The sequence below is a fragment of the Oreochromis aureus genome, linkage group 22 (assembly GCF_013358895.1).
Source record: "Oreochromis aureus strain Israel breed Guangdong linkage group 22, ZZ_aureus, whole genome shotgun sequence".
Lineage (NCBI taxonomy): Eukaryota > Metazoa > Chordata > Actinopteri > Cichliformes > Cichlidae > Oreochromis > Oreochromis aureus.
In genome coordinates this window covers 7,292,678-7,312,709 of record NC_052962.1, presented here as the reverse complement: position 1 = coordinate 7,312,709, position 20,032 = coordinate 7,292,678, and the positions used below count along the sequence as shown (strand labels likewise).

General features: G+C 39.3%; 1 protein-coding gene across 1 annotated transcript; it reads right to left on the bottom strand.

Annotated features, from left to right (window-relative positions):
• Window positions 1-7,925: 7,925 nt before the first annotated feature.
• paqr7a (progestin and adipoQ receptor family member VII, a) lies at window positions 7,926-13,331 on the bottom strand. The gene is made up of 2 exons (XM_031741726.2): window positions 13,145-13,331; window positions 7,926-10,380 (listed from the first exon to the last, which is right to left on the bottom strand). Exon 2 carries the CDS (start codon window positions 10,341-10,343, stop codon window positions 9,285-9,287), a length of 1,059 nt encoding a protein of 352 aa, XP_031597586.2. The 5' UTR covers window positions 10,344-10,380; window positions 13,145-13,331; the 3' UTR covers window positions 7,926-9,284.
• Between the last annotated feature and the right edge of the window lie 6,701 nt (window positions 13,332-20,032).

Here is a 20,032-nt window from a genome sequence, read left to right as displayed (position 1 = left end):
AAAACCCACAAATTTGTTTTATTCTCAACCATTTCATTATGCTCCAACAACAGTGATATACATTGGCAAAGCAGGCTGTTGTGATGGTTCTAGGGATTGTTTGAATAGATCTTTTCTGGATTCAAAGCAGAAAGCACAATTAGGCAGTTCTTCTGATGTGAAGTATTTTATAATAACCCTGTATATAATATGTATATATGAACACACACACACACACACACAGAGAGCAGTTAGCTTTTGTTCGCTGGTGTTAATGAAACTTGGAAGTGGATCTAACATTGCTGAACTCTGATACTTAACGAATAAATTCTCACATGACGGGAGAATGTAGTCTAGCTGTTTATCAAGAGAAAGTGGGATTTCTCTTGATAGGACCGCCACTGCTGCATGAAGTGTGATTTTTATCGTGGTGGAAGCAAAACAGCAAAAGTAAGAGGGAATTCATGACGATGTTTATGTGAAGTGAAACGTGAAGCTAGTTTGGATCTTCTTTTGCTGCTGGTTCAGTCAATGTTGTTTGGAGAGAGATCAAACCCGCAGCTTCAGAATCTAGTGCAAAAATAACAAACACAAAGAGCGGAGCCATCGACGCATCAGAATCAGTGAGCTGTCGGCTTTCAGCCCCGACAGCATGTCCATGTACGTGCCGTCGGGTGAGAAAGCAGACATCTCACTGATTCTGATGCACTGGGTCCGTGTTTTGTTGTGTTTACGTCTTTGTGCAGAATCCGTGCACCAGCTCTCATTTACTGTTTTAGCTGTTGGGTGGTTGTTGAAATTTTGTAAGGTTTAACCTGAGATTCTGGCGTTTTGGGCAAAATGAATTTATATTTAAAAGTCGATTCAGGATTTTAATGAATCAATATCATGTTATGCAAGCTAGAATTGATTTTAATCGAAAAATTGATAATCAAAACCCACCCCTAGAAGGTACTAATGGAAAAGGGGCGTATGCATGCTGCTTTTTTTCTGCCTTTAGTGGGATCTTAGTCCTCCTGGCACCTGGAAATGAAACCCTTTTGTTTGGGGAATGATGAGGCGAAACTTTTCTGTCCTTATTTCTTGTGAAGTGTGGAAATGTTTCACTCAGTACAGTGCGCTCCAGCTGCGAGGCAACAGCTGCTGTTATGCAGCTGATGAATTGGTAATTGTGCACTGACTGGTCCTGGTATTCTCCTAACCCCAAAACTGTTGCTGCTGAGAAAAATGTAATTTACACAGCTGGAGAAGCAATGTACAGGAAGTACCTCCCCATAACTACACTGCTTTTTCTGATTTCACAGTAGTCCTCCAGTCTCTCTCCCAGTCATTCTCACACAACTCCATAATGATGTTGGTGGTACAGGACCATTGTTTTATCTACTCAGATAATCACTGTCAGACACGTAGTAGTAAACAAAACAAAAGTAAACAAAATCAAACATCAACATTTTTATGTAGTTCCAGATTTTTATTAATTGTATTGTAATGGCTGATGGATGGTGAAGACTTTGCAATATAACTGTTGTTGTGAATATGTTCACAACAACAGTTATATTTTCACAACAACAGTTATATTTTGACAACAACAGTTGTGAAAATAATCACAACTGTTGTTGTGAAAAAACAACCCCAACAATTAAATGATCCCCTATGAGCAAGCACATGGCGACAGTGGGGAGGAAAAACTCCCTTTGAACAGGAAGAAACCTCCAGCAGATCCAGGCTCAGGGAGGGGCGGCTATCTGCTGCGACCAGTTGGGGGGTGTTATTTATATTTTACTGCTGTTAATATTTCCATGTCTGTAATAAGCCTGATAGGCAAGGTGCAAGAACCCTGTCTTAATTTGTAATAATGGGGGCACGCCGTGTTTTCTGTGGTTTAACAGGAAGAGGAGGGGGGGATGGAAGTAAATTTTTATTTGTGTTTATGTCCCACGTCTCTAATAAGCGAGGTGCATAAGGTGCATCAACCTTGTATTGGTTTTTAATAATGGGGGCACGCCGTGTTTTCTGTGGTTTAACAGGAAGAGGAGGGGGGGGTGGAAGTAAATTTTTATTTGTGTTTATGTCCCACGTCTCTAATAAGCGTGGTGCATAAGGTGCATCAACCTTGTATTGGTTTTTAATAATGGGGGCACACCGTGTTTTCTGTGGTTTCTCAGACAGGGGAGGGGGTGTGGGAATAAGTTTTTTAGCATTAGCTGGTGAGTCTTTAGCTATAGACACACGCCTGTTTGTTTTATTAATTGTTGGCAGCTGAACTCGTTCCGTTTTAGCTGTTGTTTGTACTGAGCTGCTGCGTTCCCGACAAAGGAACACACGAAACAGACCAGTACAAGTTTGCAGGAGTGGTTCTTTTGGCTTTGGTTGAAAGTCATTTGAATCTTCCTTTTCTAAAACCACACTATGTTTTTCTCCCTCTGTTCTGTCTAAAGCTGGGATGTTTTGACGAGCGGGTTTGAAAAGTTCCAGCTCCATATTGCGACGAAGGAGTTCGTTCTCGGTGGCCTGATGTTCCTTTAACAAATGCTGTGTTTTAATTTTTTTCTCAAGTTCAGCCAAGGCACGTTTTTCTTTGGCTCTCTTGTAATTATACTGAGAAACTTCAATGCATTTTTCACGCCTTTTTCGCGCCTCTTCCATATCCTTTGCTAATAACATCATGTCAGCCTTCCTGCCAGCCTCACCCCACTCCTGCCTTTCCCTTTGTTCGTCCTGCATTCTCTCTCTCTTTAGTCTGATTGCCTCCTCCCAGCTGTTGAGGAGTGACTGGAGCATTGCAGTCCTTTTTCCCTCGTCTTTGACTCGTTTTTCAGCCCTTTGCCCTGCTAAGACTTCCTCCCGCAGCGCTTCAGTTGTGCGAACCTTTGCACGAGAAACGCGATCATTAGCTCTAGCATAAATGTGAGACATATTTAATAAAGGTTGACTTTAACTGGTTTTTTAGACTTTCAGCGGTATTTCAGATGGAACAACTTTGGAGTTCACTTGTGTAGGGAGTATAGCGCTAAGGGTCTATTTGAGACCTGGGTTTGGAAGCTCCTTTGTTGTGACCTTGCAAAGGCCTTTGATCTGTCCGAGCTTAAGCCCCGCCCCCTGTGCTGTTTATTAGCAGCAGGTGCATAGCATTGACTGTAGAAAACATGGACGACGCGACTCCGCCTCCTACCATTGTGCAAAAATGAAGCCAAAATATTTGGAGTAGTGACTTGAGGTGGAGCGACTGTGTAACGCTCCCGCCCACACACCCGCTGGATGTGACCGCAAACACGCCCCCCTACACTTTTTACGTAGCCCGGCTGCTCGAGTTCTTTTGCTGGTTTACCAGGACTGACGACTCGTTTAATTAAGGTAAATACAACCATGTCACTGTTATAAAAAACGACACACAGCTTATCATCTTATAGTTCTAAAATCACTCTGTTGTTAATTCGTTAGTTAGATTAGCCGCTAGCATACGCACTGTGTTGGAGGCTTGTTGCTAGCTAGTTAGCGATGCTACACACCTAATACTCTTAATAGTCTGAGTTATTGAAGGATTCAGCACTTATGGGGGTTTTTTTTAATCCATTTTTAGACAGCGATGAGATCATCTGCAAACTCTACAGAAGCCCAGAGTTACTCTTAATATCAAAAATATAATGCTGTCCTTTGAGATTTTAACATAAGACTGTGAGTGTAATGGATCTAAAACTGTTTAAATCTTCAGAGCCCTCTACATCCTGGTAACATGGAAACTTTAAAAACAGCAGCAGAACGTTTCAGTAATGTAGTCTAATTTGTTCTTTTCATTTAATAACAGAGTCCATATTGTATCAACAGCTACATTCACCTTGGAGAGAAACTAGTGAGGGCGACCACCAGGCCAAACTGGGTTTCCTGGGTCCAGAGGTTTGGAGAAACTTCTTCTCTTTCTTTCATCACAGCTGTCCTCTGCCAGATGTTCTGTTGCCCCACTGAAAGAGGCATCATTTGAGAAACACCAGGAAGACTGAAGCTCATCGCATTGATCAAGCAGGACTCATGATCTACACCAGCAGCTCCCTCACAGGGAAATCTTCAGCACTCCTCTGTAGGCCTGCCCCAGGAGATGGATAAACCCAGTATTTCATGAACACTGTGATGGAGACCTTTGGTTTGTCTAATGTTATAAATACTCGGATACTCTCCAGAGGCTCCGGACTTTTACATAAAGATATATTCAGTCCTGTAGAAACTTATATATTTAAAAATATATGATCCTCTCTGGTTACTCTGGGATGAATAACTCTGAATCACTTTATAGTAAATAACACACTATCTGCAAAAAACTGTGAAAGAATTCCAGATGACAACATACAAGTGATGACGTTTGACCTTCATCAGGTTTTATTTAGTTGTGTTAGAGAAAATCTCATATGCTCTTCATGCAGCTGAGTACATCAAGTGTTTAAAAGGGAAGCTGTGCAGGTCTGAGATCAGCAGCTTTGTGAAACACCAAACTGAGGTCCTGTTAATGCTGATATATAGTGACACAGTTACATGAGTGATTAATCCTTTTGTTTTTTTGTCTTTAACTTTATCAATAAAGCTGCAGCTTTCACTACAGCACATGTGGTACTTTAACCTTTGTACTGTTTTCATCAGTTCATTTTGCATTTAACATGTTGGATGATCTGTCTGCTGTCACTGGGTGGTGCTGGCCCTCCTCTCAGAGCCTACGCTCTATCTGCTATTCCCGAACAGAGATACGCAAGTTTCTCCGTGAGTGCAGCTGCCAGTCAAAGCTGTTATGATGACGTTTCACCCCAATTTAACATCACCGCGGTAGGAATTAGAATCAAACTTATGGGAAAGGAGACCCCTTGGACATCAATCAGCATGAGAACTATTGATAACAAAATAAAGAATCTTTGGAAAAAAAAATTATCTAAGGAGAATTAATTTATTTTAGTCTGACCCGCTAACATGGAGGAGGTGGGGTTTATGACCTATACTGCAGCCAGACACCAGGGGGCGATAGAGATGTTTTGGCTTCATTTTTGGGGAGCTGTCCTCCATGTTTTCTACAGTCAATGGTGGAAAGGCTCCTGCCTACGGCAGCCGTAATGCTCCGGCAATTCATCAAGCGATGCGCCTTCATTGCTTACCAAAGTTGTATTAAAACATTTTTTGACAGATTTCTATGCGCCGTGTACTACATAAAATCGGTTCGAGGTCAGAATTCATACATAAGGCACACTGTCACACATTTACTGTCGACTTTTGAGAAAATTAAAGGATTTTAAGTGTGCCTCATAGTGTGTAAAATACGTTATACAGAAGAAAAGAATATATCGCGATATATATCGTTACCGCACATGCTTCAAATTATACCGTGATATGGATTTTAGGCCATATCGCCCAGCCCTACTCGCCATCAGCAGTCATGCAGTCCCAAACAATGACATCTCACCACCATGCTTGACTGTAGGCAAGACATAATTGTGTTTGTACTCCTCACCTGGTTGCCGCCACACAACCTTGAGAACCATCTGAACCAAATACGTTTGTCTTGGTCTCATCAGACCACAGGTAATCCATGTCCTTAGTCTGCTTGTCTTCAGCAAACTGTTTGTAGGCTTTCTTGTGCATTATCTTTCGAAGAGGATTCCTTCTGGGACGAAAGCCATTTGATGCAGTGTATGAGCACTAACAGACTGACCCTCTACGCCTTCAACCTCTGCAGCAATGCTGGCAGCACTCAGACATCCATTTTTAAAAGACAACCCCTGGATATGATGCTGAGCATGTGCACTCAACGTCTTTGGTCGAAAGTGGCGAGGTTTGTTCTGAGTGGTACCTGTCCTGTTAAACTGCTGTATAGTCTTGGCCACCATGCTACAGCTCAGTTTCAGGGTGTTGCCAATCTTCTTATAGCCTAGGCCATCTTTATATAGAGTAAAAATTCTTTTTTTTTCAGATCCTCAGAGAATTCTTTGCCATAATGTGCCATGTTAGACTTTCAGTGACCAGTATGAGAGAGTGTGAGAGAAATAACACCAAATTCAACACACCTTCTCCCAATTTGCACCTGAGAGCTTGTAACACTAATGAGTCACATGACACCAGGAAGAGAAATGGCTAATTGGGCACAATTTGGACATTTTCACTTAGGGGTGTACTCACTTTTGTTGCCAGCAGCTGTGTGGTGAGTTATTTAAAGGGGATGGCAAATTTAGACTGTTATACAAGCTGTACACTGACTGCTTTACATTGTATCAAAGTGTCATATCTTCAATGTTCTCCCATGAAAAGATACAATAAAATATTTACAAAAATGTGAGGGGTGTACTCACTTTTGTGAGATACTGTATATATGTACATATAATAGATACAAAGTAAGAAAAAATCAGTTGCATAAAGTGTTAAGAAACTATTGGCAGCAAGATGTTATCTCAGTTGCACAACCTGACAAATTACTTTTCAAAACTACAAATCCTTAATTTAATGTTTTAAATACAAATTTTTTTTAGCAATGAAATGTGTAATTTCAATTCAGCTTTACTGTCATTTCAATCATGGCAGAGTCTGTGCAATAGTGCATAATAACACTGTGGGTCAGTATTATCACCATTTTTGCTAGTACATACTCATATGGTAGCAAACTGTCAATCACAAGACAGGCCTGGCCTGAAGCAGACTGTGCTTCAGGCTGTTTGATTCTAATAAGAAAAAAAAAGAAAACTCAAAATAAACATCATTTTGTATTCACTATGATGCTAACCTCACAACTGAGGCCGTAAATCCAGAAAAGTGTGTACACGGGACATAAATCAAGGGCTTGAAATAAAATGTTTCCCTCTGCTGTTACTGCAGCTTACTGTAACTTTGTCTCTCCAAAACGTGAAAAGGACATGGTGGACTGGTGTGTTTTTTTTACATGCGTTCTTACTTATCATTTGTCTCATAAATATTATTTTCATACACCAAATCATATTATTTTGTACATGTGCTTATTTGCTATGATTTGCCATTGCTAAGGTAACATTTCTTCACTTACTAACATAAAAGCAGTTCCGAAGACTAAGAAAAATACACATTCATATGTTGCTGTATCTTTTATTATTAAGTTGTAGATTTAAATGTTGTTTGTCCCTTTGTTCTGAGCCCCCATATAGTTCAAGTGTTTGGGAAGGGCCAGCAGTTCCAGACTTTTACAGTACTGGCAATGTCATGTCACTAAGATAACCAAGAGGAGCGTTTCTTGTTTTTTTTCTCTGTAGGAACATTTTCTTTTGTTTGTTTTCAGGATTATGGAATCATTTATTGAGTGTTTGTCTCATATGGAGCCATTTAACTGTGTAAACAAGCAAGTGGTGGGAACAGTGAGTTTTATCTGATCCTGTGTGTTCATGTTGATTTCTAGATTTGCTGGTTTAAGCTGTTAGTACTGGCTAAACTAACTGAATGTGAACTGACAGGTCTATATTATAGTCAGTCACAGGCTGGTTTGCATGAGGTAAAGAGGTAAACTGTTACCTAGCTCATGTGATTTTAATTTTTGGTTATTATGAGTTCATTTGGTGAGTTTTGGGTTTGTTGCTCATGTCATGAAAAGAACTTTGCAACAACTACACATCTCTGGGAACTCAAAATGTCTGCAGAGTCCGCCTACATATGAGCTACGATGATGTTTGATCCAGGCTACTTTACAAAGGTTAACAAGAAATATGAACTGAGTGATCAGTAAAATTACAAAAGCATTATATAAATGCAAGTACATGACATCATACTTATCCTCTTTGTTTCTAGCAGCAATACCAACAGGTTCCCTAATTTTGTATTGATCATTGTTAATACTTTAAGCTGTGGCAAGATTACTACGACCCCGGGGCTCAGCAGCACATTACCTAACACCCTCATTAAAAAAAGCACTGTTATAGCTTCTGTGGTTGTGCAAGTATTGTTACAAATTCACACAATGAATAGAGAAAAGGTTTAATACATGAAAGACATTTCACATTGTTACATACAGAACAAAACAAGACTATTTCTGCCTCCAGAGATGCTTATTTGACTAATCCCACTGGTTTACCTCTTGGTCAGTAGCATTATCATCTCCCACAAACACCAGCAAAAACCTCCCTTGCTTTGCACTTATGTGACATTCATAATCATTTCTTTAACATTTAAAAGGCACAATCAATCACTGCCAGTAGTGATTACAGTAAAGGTATACACTTGAAGAATACAAGGGTATAAAAACAAAATGAAAAAAAAACAACAACCTGAAAATGATTTTCATTATATATTAAATGCCTCATACAAAAAAAATCTAGCTCTCTTAAATACATTAAATACATATTCCAAAGTGCTATGATGCTGAAACTTGTGGTGGCACAACAACAAAAAATGAGGTTTAAATCTTAGACTGGCAGTCGACGTCAACATTCCAGTGTGTCCTCAAAGCTTTAAAGCCTACATGCAGAAACCCAACGCTCTCCTTCGAAGACTCTGCACATTAACACTCAGCCTTCAAGGCAACTGAAGAAAATGCCTACCAAGGCACAAAGTGAAGGTCTGAAATACTGCAGCTCTCTGGCAACACTATATTATAATATGACTTGGTTTTGCTGTAGTGTTTGAACATGAATTGTGTAGCAGACTTTTTATCCTAAAGAAATACTGATTTTAGTTGTGATCAGTAATCACCTTTAAAGAATGCCTATAGTTACATTGTTAAAAACCAACGTAAATCCATCCCTCTATCCATATATCCAGTTTCTTTTGTTTATCCAATTCAGGATCAGGGGGGCAGACCTCACATATCCCAGCTGTCATGGGCCAAAAGGCATGGTACACTCTGAATAGGTCACCAATCTTTCAAGGGCCTATAATAACATCGACTGAATAAAATATTGCCATTTGACTGAAAACTGAAAAGTCAGGGACTTTGGACATATCCAAAATAATTACTTGCACATTTTAAGATCCTCTCCAGACATTACTACAAACATATCCTTACAACGTGACAATTTAACAAAGTACATATCATCTGTTTATATAACACTACTGTAAATTGACAGAATAACATGTAGGCAATAATTTTTTACTTTTAATGATCTTGCTAAACTTACAGAATTGTACTCTTTTAAATAAAGCACCAGGCTTTGTTAATACATAAAAACTCTGTGTTATTCAGAAATAATCCATAAGAATATAAAAATTCTAATATCACTGTTTATCCCTCTTGCAATTTGCTACTTATTTATTCATGATGCTGCAAAAATAATCAGTTCCCTTTCTATCAAAGGAGTGACACTAAAGGAAGGCTTGTATGATTATTTGGACTTTGATTTGAAGTCCAGCACTTGTTTCACTTTCCTTAGCATTAAAGCAGCGATTCCAACACACATAATCAAAGTGACCACATACAGCCCCACAAACAGAACAGCATCACCACTTCCGTGCAGACTTGAGTACAACTTCCTGCGGCCCACAAAGTCCAGGTAGGAGGCATGGATCTGACACAGGGTGCAGCAAGATAAGAAAACGTGGAAGATTTGATGACTCTGTCCCACAAAATCGCACCGCCCGGGGAAACAGCGCTCCAGCAGAGGGCAGGTGAAGAAGAAGGCACAGCTGAGGAAGAACGCCACCTGGCCAAAGTGGTAGATGATGGCTGGATCACTGCTGGACCAGAAGAACAGTCTCTTGGCCACTGGACTGATGTCCCAGGAATAGGCGAGTGCTGAAGGCACCACCTGGCACACCTTACGCACCCACGTTGGTAGGCTGTGGTTGCAGTATTTGCCGTAGCAGCATCCCAAACATGAAAGGCAGCTGAGGATTGTGGCAGTGGGCATGAAGATACCACTCACCAGTCCATGGACGCTTTCATCAACAGCATAGTAAAAGTGGACTACAGCGCTGCCGTACTGATACTGCGCTACCCCTACGTAGTCCAGAAAGTAGAAGCAATAATGAGCAAGGTCGGACTTTCCTCCCAGTAAGTGAGCTACAACACTGAATGCAGAGTAGGTCAAAGAGGACAGGACGAGGATGAGCAGGGGCCACGAATGACGATCACTGATAAAGTCCACAGTCTCAGTAAGCTGGCACAATTTAATCAGCAACACTAAAAATGCCACCAGGTGAGTCCAAATGTTTAGGGTTTCATTGTGGCGCTGAAACAAGGACAGGAAGTAGTAGCGCCAGTTTTGGTTGAGCGGACGATAGCCGGTGCAGACGTAGCGTTCCCGGAAGTAGGAGGGAACCTCAGTGTCTCTGACGGTGCCGGGCATGGAGGGTGCAGCGTCAGTCAGCAACTGGGGAACCTGCCGGATCTGTTGCAGGCTGATGAACACTCGGCCGATGCTCTCCATCACAATGGTTGCCATGATTGTCAGTAGCTGGCTGATGCACACTGGGTAGTTCCTGCAGATAAGTTTTTTAGAGTTAAAACCCACAAATTTGTTTTATTCTCAACCATTTCATTATGCTCCAACAACAGTGATATACATTGGCAAAGCAGGCTGTTGTGATGGTTCTAGGGATTGTTTGAATAGATCTTTTCTGGATTCAAAGCAGAAAGCACAATTAGGCAGTTCTTCTGATGTGAAGTATTTTATAATAACCCTGTATATAATATGTATATATGAACACACACACACACACACACACACACACAGAGCAGTTAGCTTTTGTTCGCTGGTGTTAATGAAACTTGGAAGTGGATCTAACATTGCTGAACTCTGATACTTAACGAATAAATTCTCACATGACGGGAGAATGTAGTCTAGCTGTTTATCAAGAGAAAGTGGGATTTTTATGATGCTCGTGCCTAATATTAGCTGGTATAATGTTAGCCTAGAAAAAGTTTTTGCTGTTCAGCCAGCTCTTGGCAGCGGCTCAGAGACGGGAGAGCTGCATGTCTAATCTGCTGACACTGAGTAATTGTAACAATATTGGTATAAATGAGCATGTTCGTGATTGTTTTTGTGTATAAACATCTGGAAATGCTTCCGGAAGTGTAAACATGTTTTGGAGTGTGCAGACTTCAGTTAAGGAGATAAGGCCAGCAAGAAGAGCATGGCATCTATCACTTTTTACTTCTTTGGTCAACAGGAGCCCTTCTCTGATGATCAAACACGGGTATAATGTTTTATATCTTGAGTCTGAAGGCATGAATTCAAATCTTCCTCGACTACAAATCAACGCCTATGACTTATTTTCTCCTTCAACTTCAGTGTTTTATGTATGCGGCTGCTCTCAACCCACATACTTAAAATGTGATTAGTTAGAAGGGAGAGCCTTCCTGACCACTGTATTCAAATACAGTGAGGGAACATGGTGTCTTCCACAAACAGCAAACCCACTATGCATTTTCAATGCATTAATTATAAGTTTATGAGCATCCGTCTATTGTTGAGTAGATTACAACAGGTCTCTAACATCTCCCACTCCCCCATCCTTTTGTTGCTAACATTCTCCAAAGTCCCAGAGGTTTAAAGAAACAAACCACTGTGTCTCTTGGAGCGTCTACTATGAAGCCAGGGAAAGGCAACAAGCACAGGCCCTCTACTTGTAAAAGCTTCATTTAGCTGCTCCCTTATTTGCAAGGGGTCATCCATAGTAGATGGATCTAAATAATTGATTTGTCACACATTTGTGCTGGATGCCCTTGCTGACACAACACTCCCAGGGATTTGTTTACACATGTTAGGGAAATCTACAACCACTACACTTTTAAGGTAATACACAGTCCTGGTGCTTGTAGAAACACTCAAACATAGAGCCTGCTTTACCTCATGCAGATGTCATATAGAGTCACTGACAGGTAGAGTAGTTCCACTCTACCTGTCGGAGCAGTTTTGTGTTGTTAAACTATGTCCTAATGCTCTTTCTCTTCCCACCTTAAGCTAATGCGCGTAACAAGACAATATATCTATGCTGAGATGTTTTAGTCATTACCACACTCCCCTCCAAAAAACAGAAACATTTTTCCTTATTTACATCTTTGATGATTGGCTGCAGAGCTCTGAGAGAAGCTGCCACTTCATGTGTGCTCGTGCATGTGTATTACTAAGTTTTCAATTAGAGCAGTTATTTTGCTCTCAAGTCATTATCTTGCTGTTGCTGTGAGGGCCCGGTTTTAAAGAGTCTTCACAGTAAAACATTTTGACACACCAAGAAGAGTGAGGCAGCTTTTGTCGTATGGGTTTAGAGAGAGTTTGTGTCTCTATGTTTGGATGAACTGTGCGGCTCTTACAGCTCTTGATTCCTGACTGCTGTACTTCAGAAGTATCAACAAAATTCGTCATATAAACCCGTCAGCTTTCCCCCCCTTGTGTTACAAACAAAGCGCGCCCCTTTCGTTTGCAGCTGTGTGCTTTATCCTCTCTTTCACAGGTTATTTCAGCTTCAGCCAAGATGATGCAACAAATAAAACATTTGGTCCACAAGTCCTATCTAGAAGAAGCAAAAGTTGTAATGGGCTTCAAGAGGGGAAGCAATGGAAAGATGATGAAAGGTTAAAGCTCCCCTTATCTCACTCAGTACACTGTTGGGGTGCAGTGTGTGACCAAGGTGCTACTGTGCTGTCCTGCTGGATTGGCAGGTGAATTTTGTTGTGGTGATTTTTGACGGAAATCATGTGAACAGACCTCAGAGAAAAGACTCAAACCCTGCAACCTGTGGGTAACTAGCTGTTTATGTTAACGTCTGGCCCAAGTTGCGTCTATTCTTTGTAACTGGCCGCCCTCACTTAACTGTAGCAGGCTAGAACCGGTCCTGAGCTCGGTTCTCCAGCCTCCTCTTCCGGTCTGTATTTCAGCAAAGGAAGGATTAAAAAAAAAGAAAGTTTTGTATATTAATTTGCAGTAGCATGCTATTGTAGAATAAGAACGCGACATCGAGAAAAAACGCAGCACCTCACACCAGTTTACTGCCTACATAAGCCCCCCTCCCATTTTTAAAAGCATGCTACAGCCTGTTGAATATCAAACCTCCCTCGCTAAAGTGGTGTCGATTTACCAGATAATCGTGTGTATGCTACCTGCAGAGTCTTGGGGAGAAAACCTCCCTCCCAAAACAGTTCTTTAAAATTAAAAGGAGACTTATTCGACTTAATGTGTCCATAACATTAGCGGTCTGTTTAGTGTTCAACTACCCATGAAGTCATAAATGGATGATGTCTCACCTGCCAGCCTGGGTTTTGTCGATGTCCGCCGGTAAAACGACCGCTCCTTCCTCCTCCGCCTGCCGACAGTACGTTCAACAGATTGAATCGCTCTTCTGAAGCGACCGTCGAGGCGCTGGAAATGCGGCCGGAAGTTTAGTCTTTTACCCCACCCAATTAAAAGCCTTATTTTTCAGTCATACATCGTTGTTATTCCTGTTAGCAGTATAGTTTTGTTTCCGTTGCAAATTAATAAATACATACATAATAAAATGTCATCCCTCCCCAAACACCCCCAACACTGAACTAACAACTGAACCTTATAGAGTCCAGTGCTAAATACCCCCGATGAATGTAAAACCAACACACTGTCTTCAACACCTTTCCAGTTTTCACGCATTAAAGCTAGTCTCTTGTGCAGGAGAATGACTTTGTTTTAGTTACAAAGAGGCATATCAGGGGTACTTCCCAAAGTATAGAACATATGCTCTAAAAACTAAGTACTGTAAAAAAAACTACTGATAATTGGAAGTCAAATCTAATAATAATTGCTAGAAATACGAAGATTTGCTTTTTCTGCATTATAAAATTAAAAAAAAAAAAAAAAACTCATTGGAAGTTCTTCTACCCCTATCTTTTCGTTGCATTCGAGATTCTTAATTGTCTGGGATGGTTGTTAAACTTAATGTCGGTTACAGTTTTATTTTGGAAAAGGTATACCGGAAGGTGAGTCGTGCTCTTATTTTTCTGACACCGGGTGGATGTTGAGGAAGAAGGTGGTTTTCTAAAAACATTAAAACGAAGTACCGAAAGAAAGTCTCCGAAGTGCGTTGCCTTAAGCCTGACACACGCGCACACACGTGCACAAGAATATGTTATAGATAAATATTTTTAGAAGCTGTTTTCTCATGAGCTTATTAGGAAATATGTCTTACTCTACATTTGGGAGGACATTAGAAAATAAACTTGAATCACAAGAGGCCTTTCCAGACATTTAATTCAGTCTCAAAAGTCCCGGACAGATGCTAAATCAGTTCATTTGTTTGAGGGAAGGGCAGAGGAAGGTGCTTAGACTGCCTCGGGGTGATTTTTCTGGAACATTCGTTATCATTGACTTTGCTCCGGAGGTTTAGAGTTTACACAGACAGCATTACATAACCTGGCACTCACGCTATGACCACACCACTTAAGTATGATTTGAATAGTGAGGCTTGTACGAACGTGTTTTATTATTGTAGTCATTTTGACCAAAAAAAGTTCTCACATTAAAAAAAATGTGATTAACACACTTTGTCAGAAAAAACAAAGTTCACCCTAAAACAAATTTCTCTGGAAACTATGATGAAAATAAAACTAAAAGGACACACCCTATATTAATATACGCCCTGGTTTTATGGCTTCGAGATATCTATTTTCTTATAAAATCTTTGGCAAGAAAATGAGCAGGTGTTACAAGTCATTTTGTAAACTGTGAGATTTAATGATGTTGTGTACTGTCCTTTGTGGTTTAAGTATAAACTAACAGATCTTTGTAATTATTTTGTCTGAATAATTGGTCAGACATAACCTCTGCAGACTACAAGCTGTATAGTGTGAATAAATATTTCACAACACACAGTTTTACCTTTGGAGCATACAGTGATGAATTATGCCACTGAGACCTCGAAAGCACGATATAGGAACGCATTTTCATTGCATGCGTTGCCTTTCTAATATTGTCTTATCACCACAGGACCTGTACATTGTATTGCAATAGAAAAGTTTTCTCTGAATTTCTTAGAATGGAAACCTTGAAACAAGACAGAGGAGATAAACTCAAATTCTGAAGTGCCTTTTAAAGAGGACAATTTGTACCAACTATACTTTGCTCTCAGATCTATTATAAAGGTGCTGCTTTTGGGAGTGAGCCAAAATGAAGGTCATATCTGCATGTTTAGATTTAGGATTAACATTGGAATAATATTGGATTTTTAGCATAACCCTTGTTCCTTTGTATTCGTATTCTTATTTATTCTATTTATCCCTTTTGTATACTCTGTATTAGGGGTGGGCGGTATAAACGGTATAAGGTAGAAACGATATAAATTTGGCCAACGGTAGAGATTTTGACCGCTCTACCGCGATAGCGCATGTTGATGGTGTCATCAAGCTGCGCCTGTTTTGGTCGAAAGCATTGCAGCGGCTGCAAACAACATCATCTGCAAATTATGCCGAGCGACAGTAATAGCAAAGAGACGAAGCACTTTTGGAATATGGGGAAAGCCAAAAACTGCGCTTCCTCCACTTCCCTAGCCTTGATTCATTAGTGCTGAATTCTCTCGCAGCTGTTCTATTCCCATGATGTTGCAGTATATTAATGACTAACCTCATGTTGCGGATGGATCATCTCAGTTGTTCTCCTGACTGAAGTTTGGTCCGTTGATAGCATTCTGCCATGCAACTCCATTTTTCCCTAACCAGCAGAAACTCTCACGTTAACTTTTATCGAGTGGTAAAAAGTTAGCGTTCATCCTTCAGCTTCACTATGCTAATGTTATGCTAACGTAGCTGTTTTGCTAGCGGTCACGTAGCACATCATTATATACCAGCTAGTCCGACTTCAGTAACCCTACAAAAGTCACTGCTGTTTAGTTTTCTGTCTTTATTTGTGATGGAAGTGATAGCAGAGCTGTACGTTTTCAATTTTTCAGAAATCTCTGTCAGAACATGGTACATCTGTTTAGGTGGAAACTAGCGAGCTAACTTCCTGCTAACTTCTAACTCCGTTGAATTTAATACATTCTGTTTTCATGGATGCCTGGATGTTAAACTTAATTGTTACACCTGGTAAAGCAGCAACGCCGATCATTTTATTAAAGATGAAAGAATTTAGACAGTTTTTAAATCTCAGTGATGCCACAGTGTTCGTTTGACTTTGGGACCTGATGTTAACGGAGTTTAGGACCCAGATTACTCCGCGAGGCTCCTGACTACGGCAGCCGTAATGCTCCAACAATCCATTAAGCGGTGCACCTTCATAGTTTACCAAAGTCGTACTAAAACATTTTTGACGGCGTGCTGTGTACCACATAAAATAGGTTCGAGGTCAGTAAGCACACCCAGAATTCATACATAAAGCACACTCTCGATGTTTGAGAAAATTAAAGGATTGTAAGTGTGCCTTATAGTGTGTAAAATACGTTATACAGAAAAAAGAATATATTGCAATATATATCGTTACAGCACATGCTTCAAATTATACCGTGATATGGATTTTAGGCCATATCGCCCAGCCCTACTCTGTATTTATATATGTCTCTGTATTTATATATGTTCTGCTCACATTCTGTAACTTCTATCGGTGCTGTGCTATTGGAAACTGAATTTCCCGGAGGAACCCACCCGAGGGATTAATAAAGTTTTACCTAATCTAATCTAAACCCCAAGGGGTTGTGCCATATAGTCATATGATGAGTGAACATGTAAAATGCATTAAATGCCCAGAGGTGTTGTGTATTGTATGCATGAGCATTGAGGGGGATGCATTAATATGCATTATTGTGAGTATCAAGGGCTTCTTTTTTATATATTGTAAATGGCTTATTTATGTAAACGAAACCCTCCATATTAAGCACCAGGTCACAACATGTACTGGAATACAACGCACACGATGAGGCAGTATTGCAGTCAAATTACTGTTTGCATCAACCCACATACAGGAATAATAGTCTTCTTCTTTTTTTTTCTTGTGTGTTTTCCATGTTTCAGAAAATTATTTTGTGTCTTTTGTTTGACCTCCTTCTTTTCCCTTCTGGCTATCAACCTGAATGTGCATGCCATAATAACTTATGCTGTTGTAATTTAAGAAAAGATTGTTATTGAAAGTCTTAAAGACTATCCTTAACAGTTTTAACCACTTCTTTCGTGCCACATTGCCCACGACAGGAAAAGAAAGCTCAACTCTGAATAAGTGCTTGCTTTGATCTTTTCAGCAGCTGGATGGTGTCCAAAACCATTTAGCATCAAGACGTAATTGATTGCAACTTGACATAGAATGACCTGACAAATAGAGTTATTTATAGTGGTTGTTTCTTCTTTTTTCAGAGCAATTGGTTGCGGTCAAATAAAGTAGGTAAAATAGGTTATGTCCCATAAGGACTTCTGTTTAGAAGACTAATTATTTTGAATGTGGAACATAAAATCAGTGTTAGTCCACAGTGTGAGACTCGTCTTTCCAACAACTTCAAAGTTAACAGCATACTTGGTTCACAGCTATGTACCTGCCAAGTGTGAAGTAGAATTAAAGAATTGTTTCTGATAAGCAAAGATCAGTCAGACACACATTCACAGAGCCACCAGTTAATTAGAGAGAAAGAAACTGTCTCGAAGTTCATTAAAAGCTGGTTTTCTTGAGCAGTATTAGAACTGTAAATTTGTACTCATGCTCTAATCTTTCACATAACATCCATAACGTGTGTGTAACTTCATCTACATTTACTTGAGCAGGCAGAGTGTCTTTTAGTGTTACAGACACATCAGCAGTAACCCTGTTTTTCTTCACAGTTTTAAATATAGACATAAGTGTGCTGATAAAAAAAAAAAAAACCAAAACGCAAAGACTACAATGTTTGCCACTCCTCACTGTTTATCTCTCACAGAAGTATTTGCACACTTCCTGTTGTTAACCACACTCGTTTAGTAATACATACTCCCTGTTTCTACTTTGTTTTTTCCACGCTCTAACATTCTCATGGTTAATGTTGACATTGTCTGTTTTTGATGCTGTTACATTGGAGTTTATTTTGTTGTGTTGATACTTGCTACTTTTATTTTGTTAAAAATCATTTGTAAGGGTCGAGAAATGTCGTTGCATTGCTACACTAAAGCTGATTCTAACATTCTCAAAGACATATCGGACATAGTGAAGACATAGATTTGGACAAAAACACTTACGTTAATATGGCAGTTATATTGTGTATAAAGGAGAATATGAACTAAATTTGAAAAGAGTCAAAAGCAGAAGTACATTCCTAAGAAAAAGTACACTCCTGTAAAACTAGAATAGCGGGACATCTAGTGGACAAAAATGTAAACTAAAAGTAACACCTTAAAATTAAATCTCTTATTTTACTGTCTATGTCTCCAGCTCACTAACAAACCTTGCAAGCACCAGCTGATATATGTATATATATATATATATATATATATATATATATATATATATATATATATATATATATATATATATATATATATATATATATATATATATATATCGAGATAGATAGATAGAGATATATATATATAGAGAGAGAGAGATATACACATATACATGTATGTATATGTGTGTGTGTGTACTGTATATGTGTTTATGTATGTATGTATGTGTGTGTATATAAAATGTATATATATGTGTATGTGTGTGTGTGTGTGTGAGAGAGAGAGAGACTCTTTGTTTGTCTTTCTTTTTCACTGATAAACTTTGCTATATCTCTTATAGCTGTTAATATAACACCCCAATTATAATCTTCCTATAATAATCCATGTGTTTGTTTCATTGTCCAACAATTCCTGCTACACAATCAGGATTTAAGCAACAAGACTTGGCACACAGGTTGGTCCCAGGCCTCTCAAGGTTCTTATCTATAGCAGATGGTATGGTGTCATCTAGCAACAATTTTATGTATTTATTTACATTTATGCAACAATAGCATCTCATGAAACCATTACAATAATTTTTATTTTACAGCCGAACAGGATTATAATATAGGTATGCACTAATAATAATAATAATAATAATAATAATAATAATAATAATAATAATAATAATAATAATGATACAAATAATGATACAAATAATGATAAAATAAAACAAGTAAAATATTCCAAAATCAAACAAAAAAGAATTTTAAGTGAGTTACTTAATTCAGTTTTGAAAAAAATGAATGTCACTATCAGAAGAACAGAGGAATCTGCTATTCACATATGTTGCACTGTAGAGCATTATTGCACGAGGTATGGAAGATTTCCTGCTTGTGTCCTTATGGCAGCGGTACTGAAAGTGAGAAAGTGCTGTGGAGCGTCAGATACTTGTACTCCTCCACCATGCCATTTGTATGTGCTCCTCCTCCTGAACATCATCACCAGTCTGATCTTATTAAGTAAGTCTGCAGCCTGCAGTAAGATGCAGTGTGTTTAGTGAAGTGTGGATTAATTTAGTCCAGTGTAAATGGTGACTTACGAAAGATTTGCATTACAACTACAATACATTTGACCTCATGCTCAGCTCATATCAAAGTGTTTTTAGAAGTAAACACAACACTTTTAGACCCCCTCATCATTTTACTTTAAGCTCTGCTGTACCTGCGATTCTTTAGTCAGTCATTCATATCACAACAAACTAAGTGCTACATACTATTTGCAGCGAGCGAAGATATTTGGGACTTTAGCCCTCAAAACAAACAGACCTAAAAATGTGAGCCTTCATGTAATATCAAAAAAGATATCAATATCCCCACTTCAGCAAATCACAATCAATCAGCGGACTGATTGATTGTAAGAAGTAGGTTTGTGTGCGTGTGTGTCTGACAAGCACTTCCGCTTTTGTGACTGTAAAGTAACAATGAGGGAAAGCCCTGTGTTGCTGCAAAGCAAAGGCAGGGAGTGTTTTCCTCTCTCTAATTACGCCCTTTTTAGCCAGTAAAAATGATAACTTTTAACCTCCTTTCCTTTTTTTTTTTTTACACATCCTTTCAGAAACATTCACAAACTAAATATGTTTCTAAAAGTGTGTAATTAGACCCTCTTTTCATTTCTTGGATGTGTAACCACTGTCCGGGGAGCTGAACTGGAAACTATCGGATGCTTGACATTTTACTTTCCAAACCTATGACTGAAAAGAATACCGTGTCACAGAGTTACAGTCCCTAA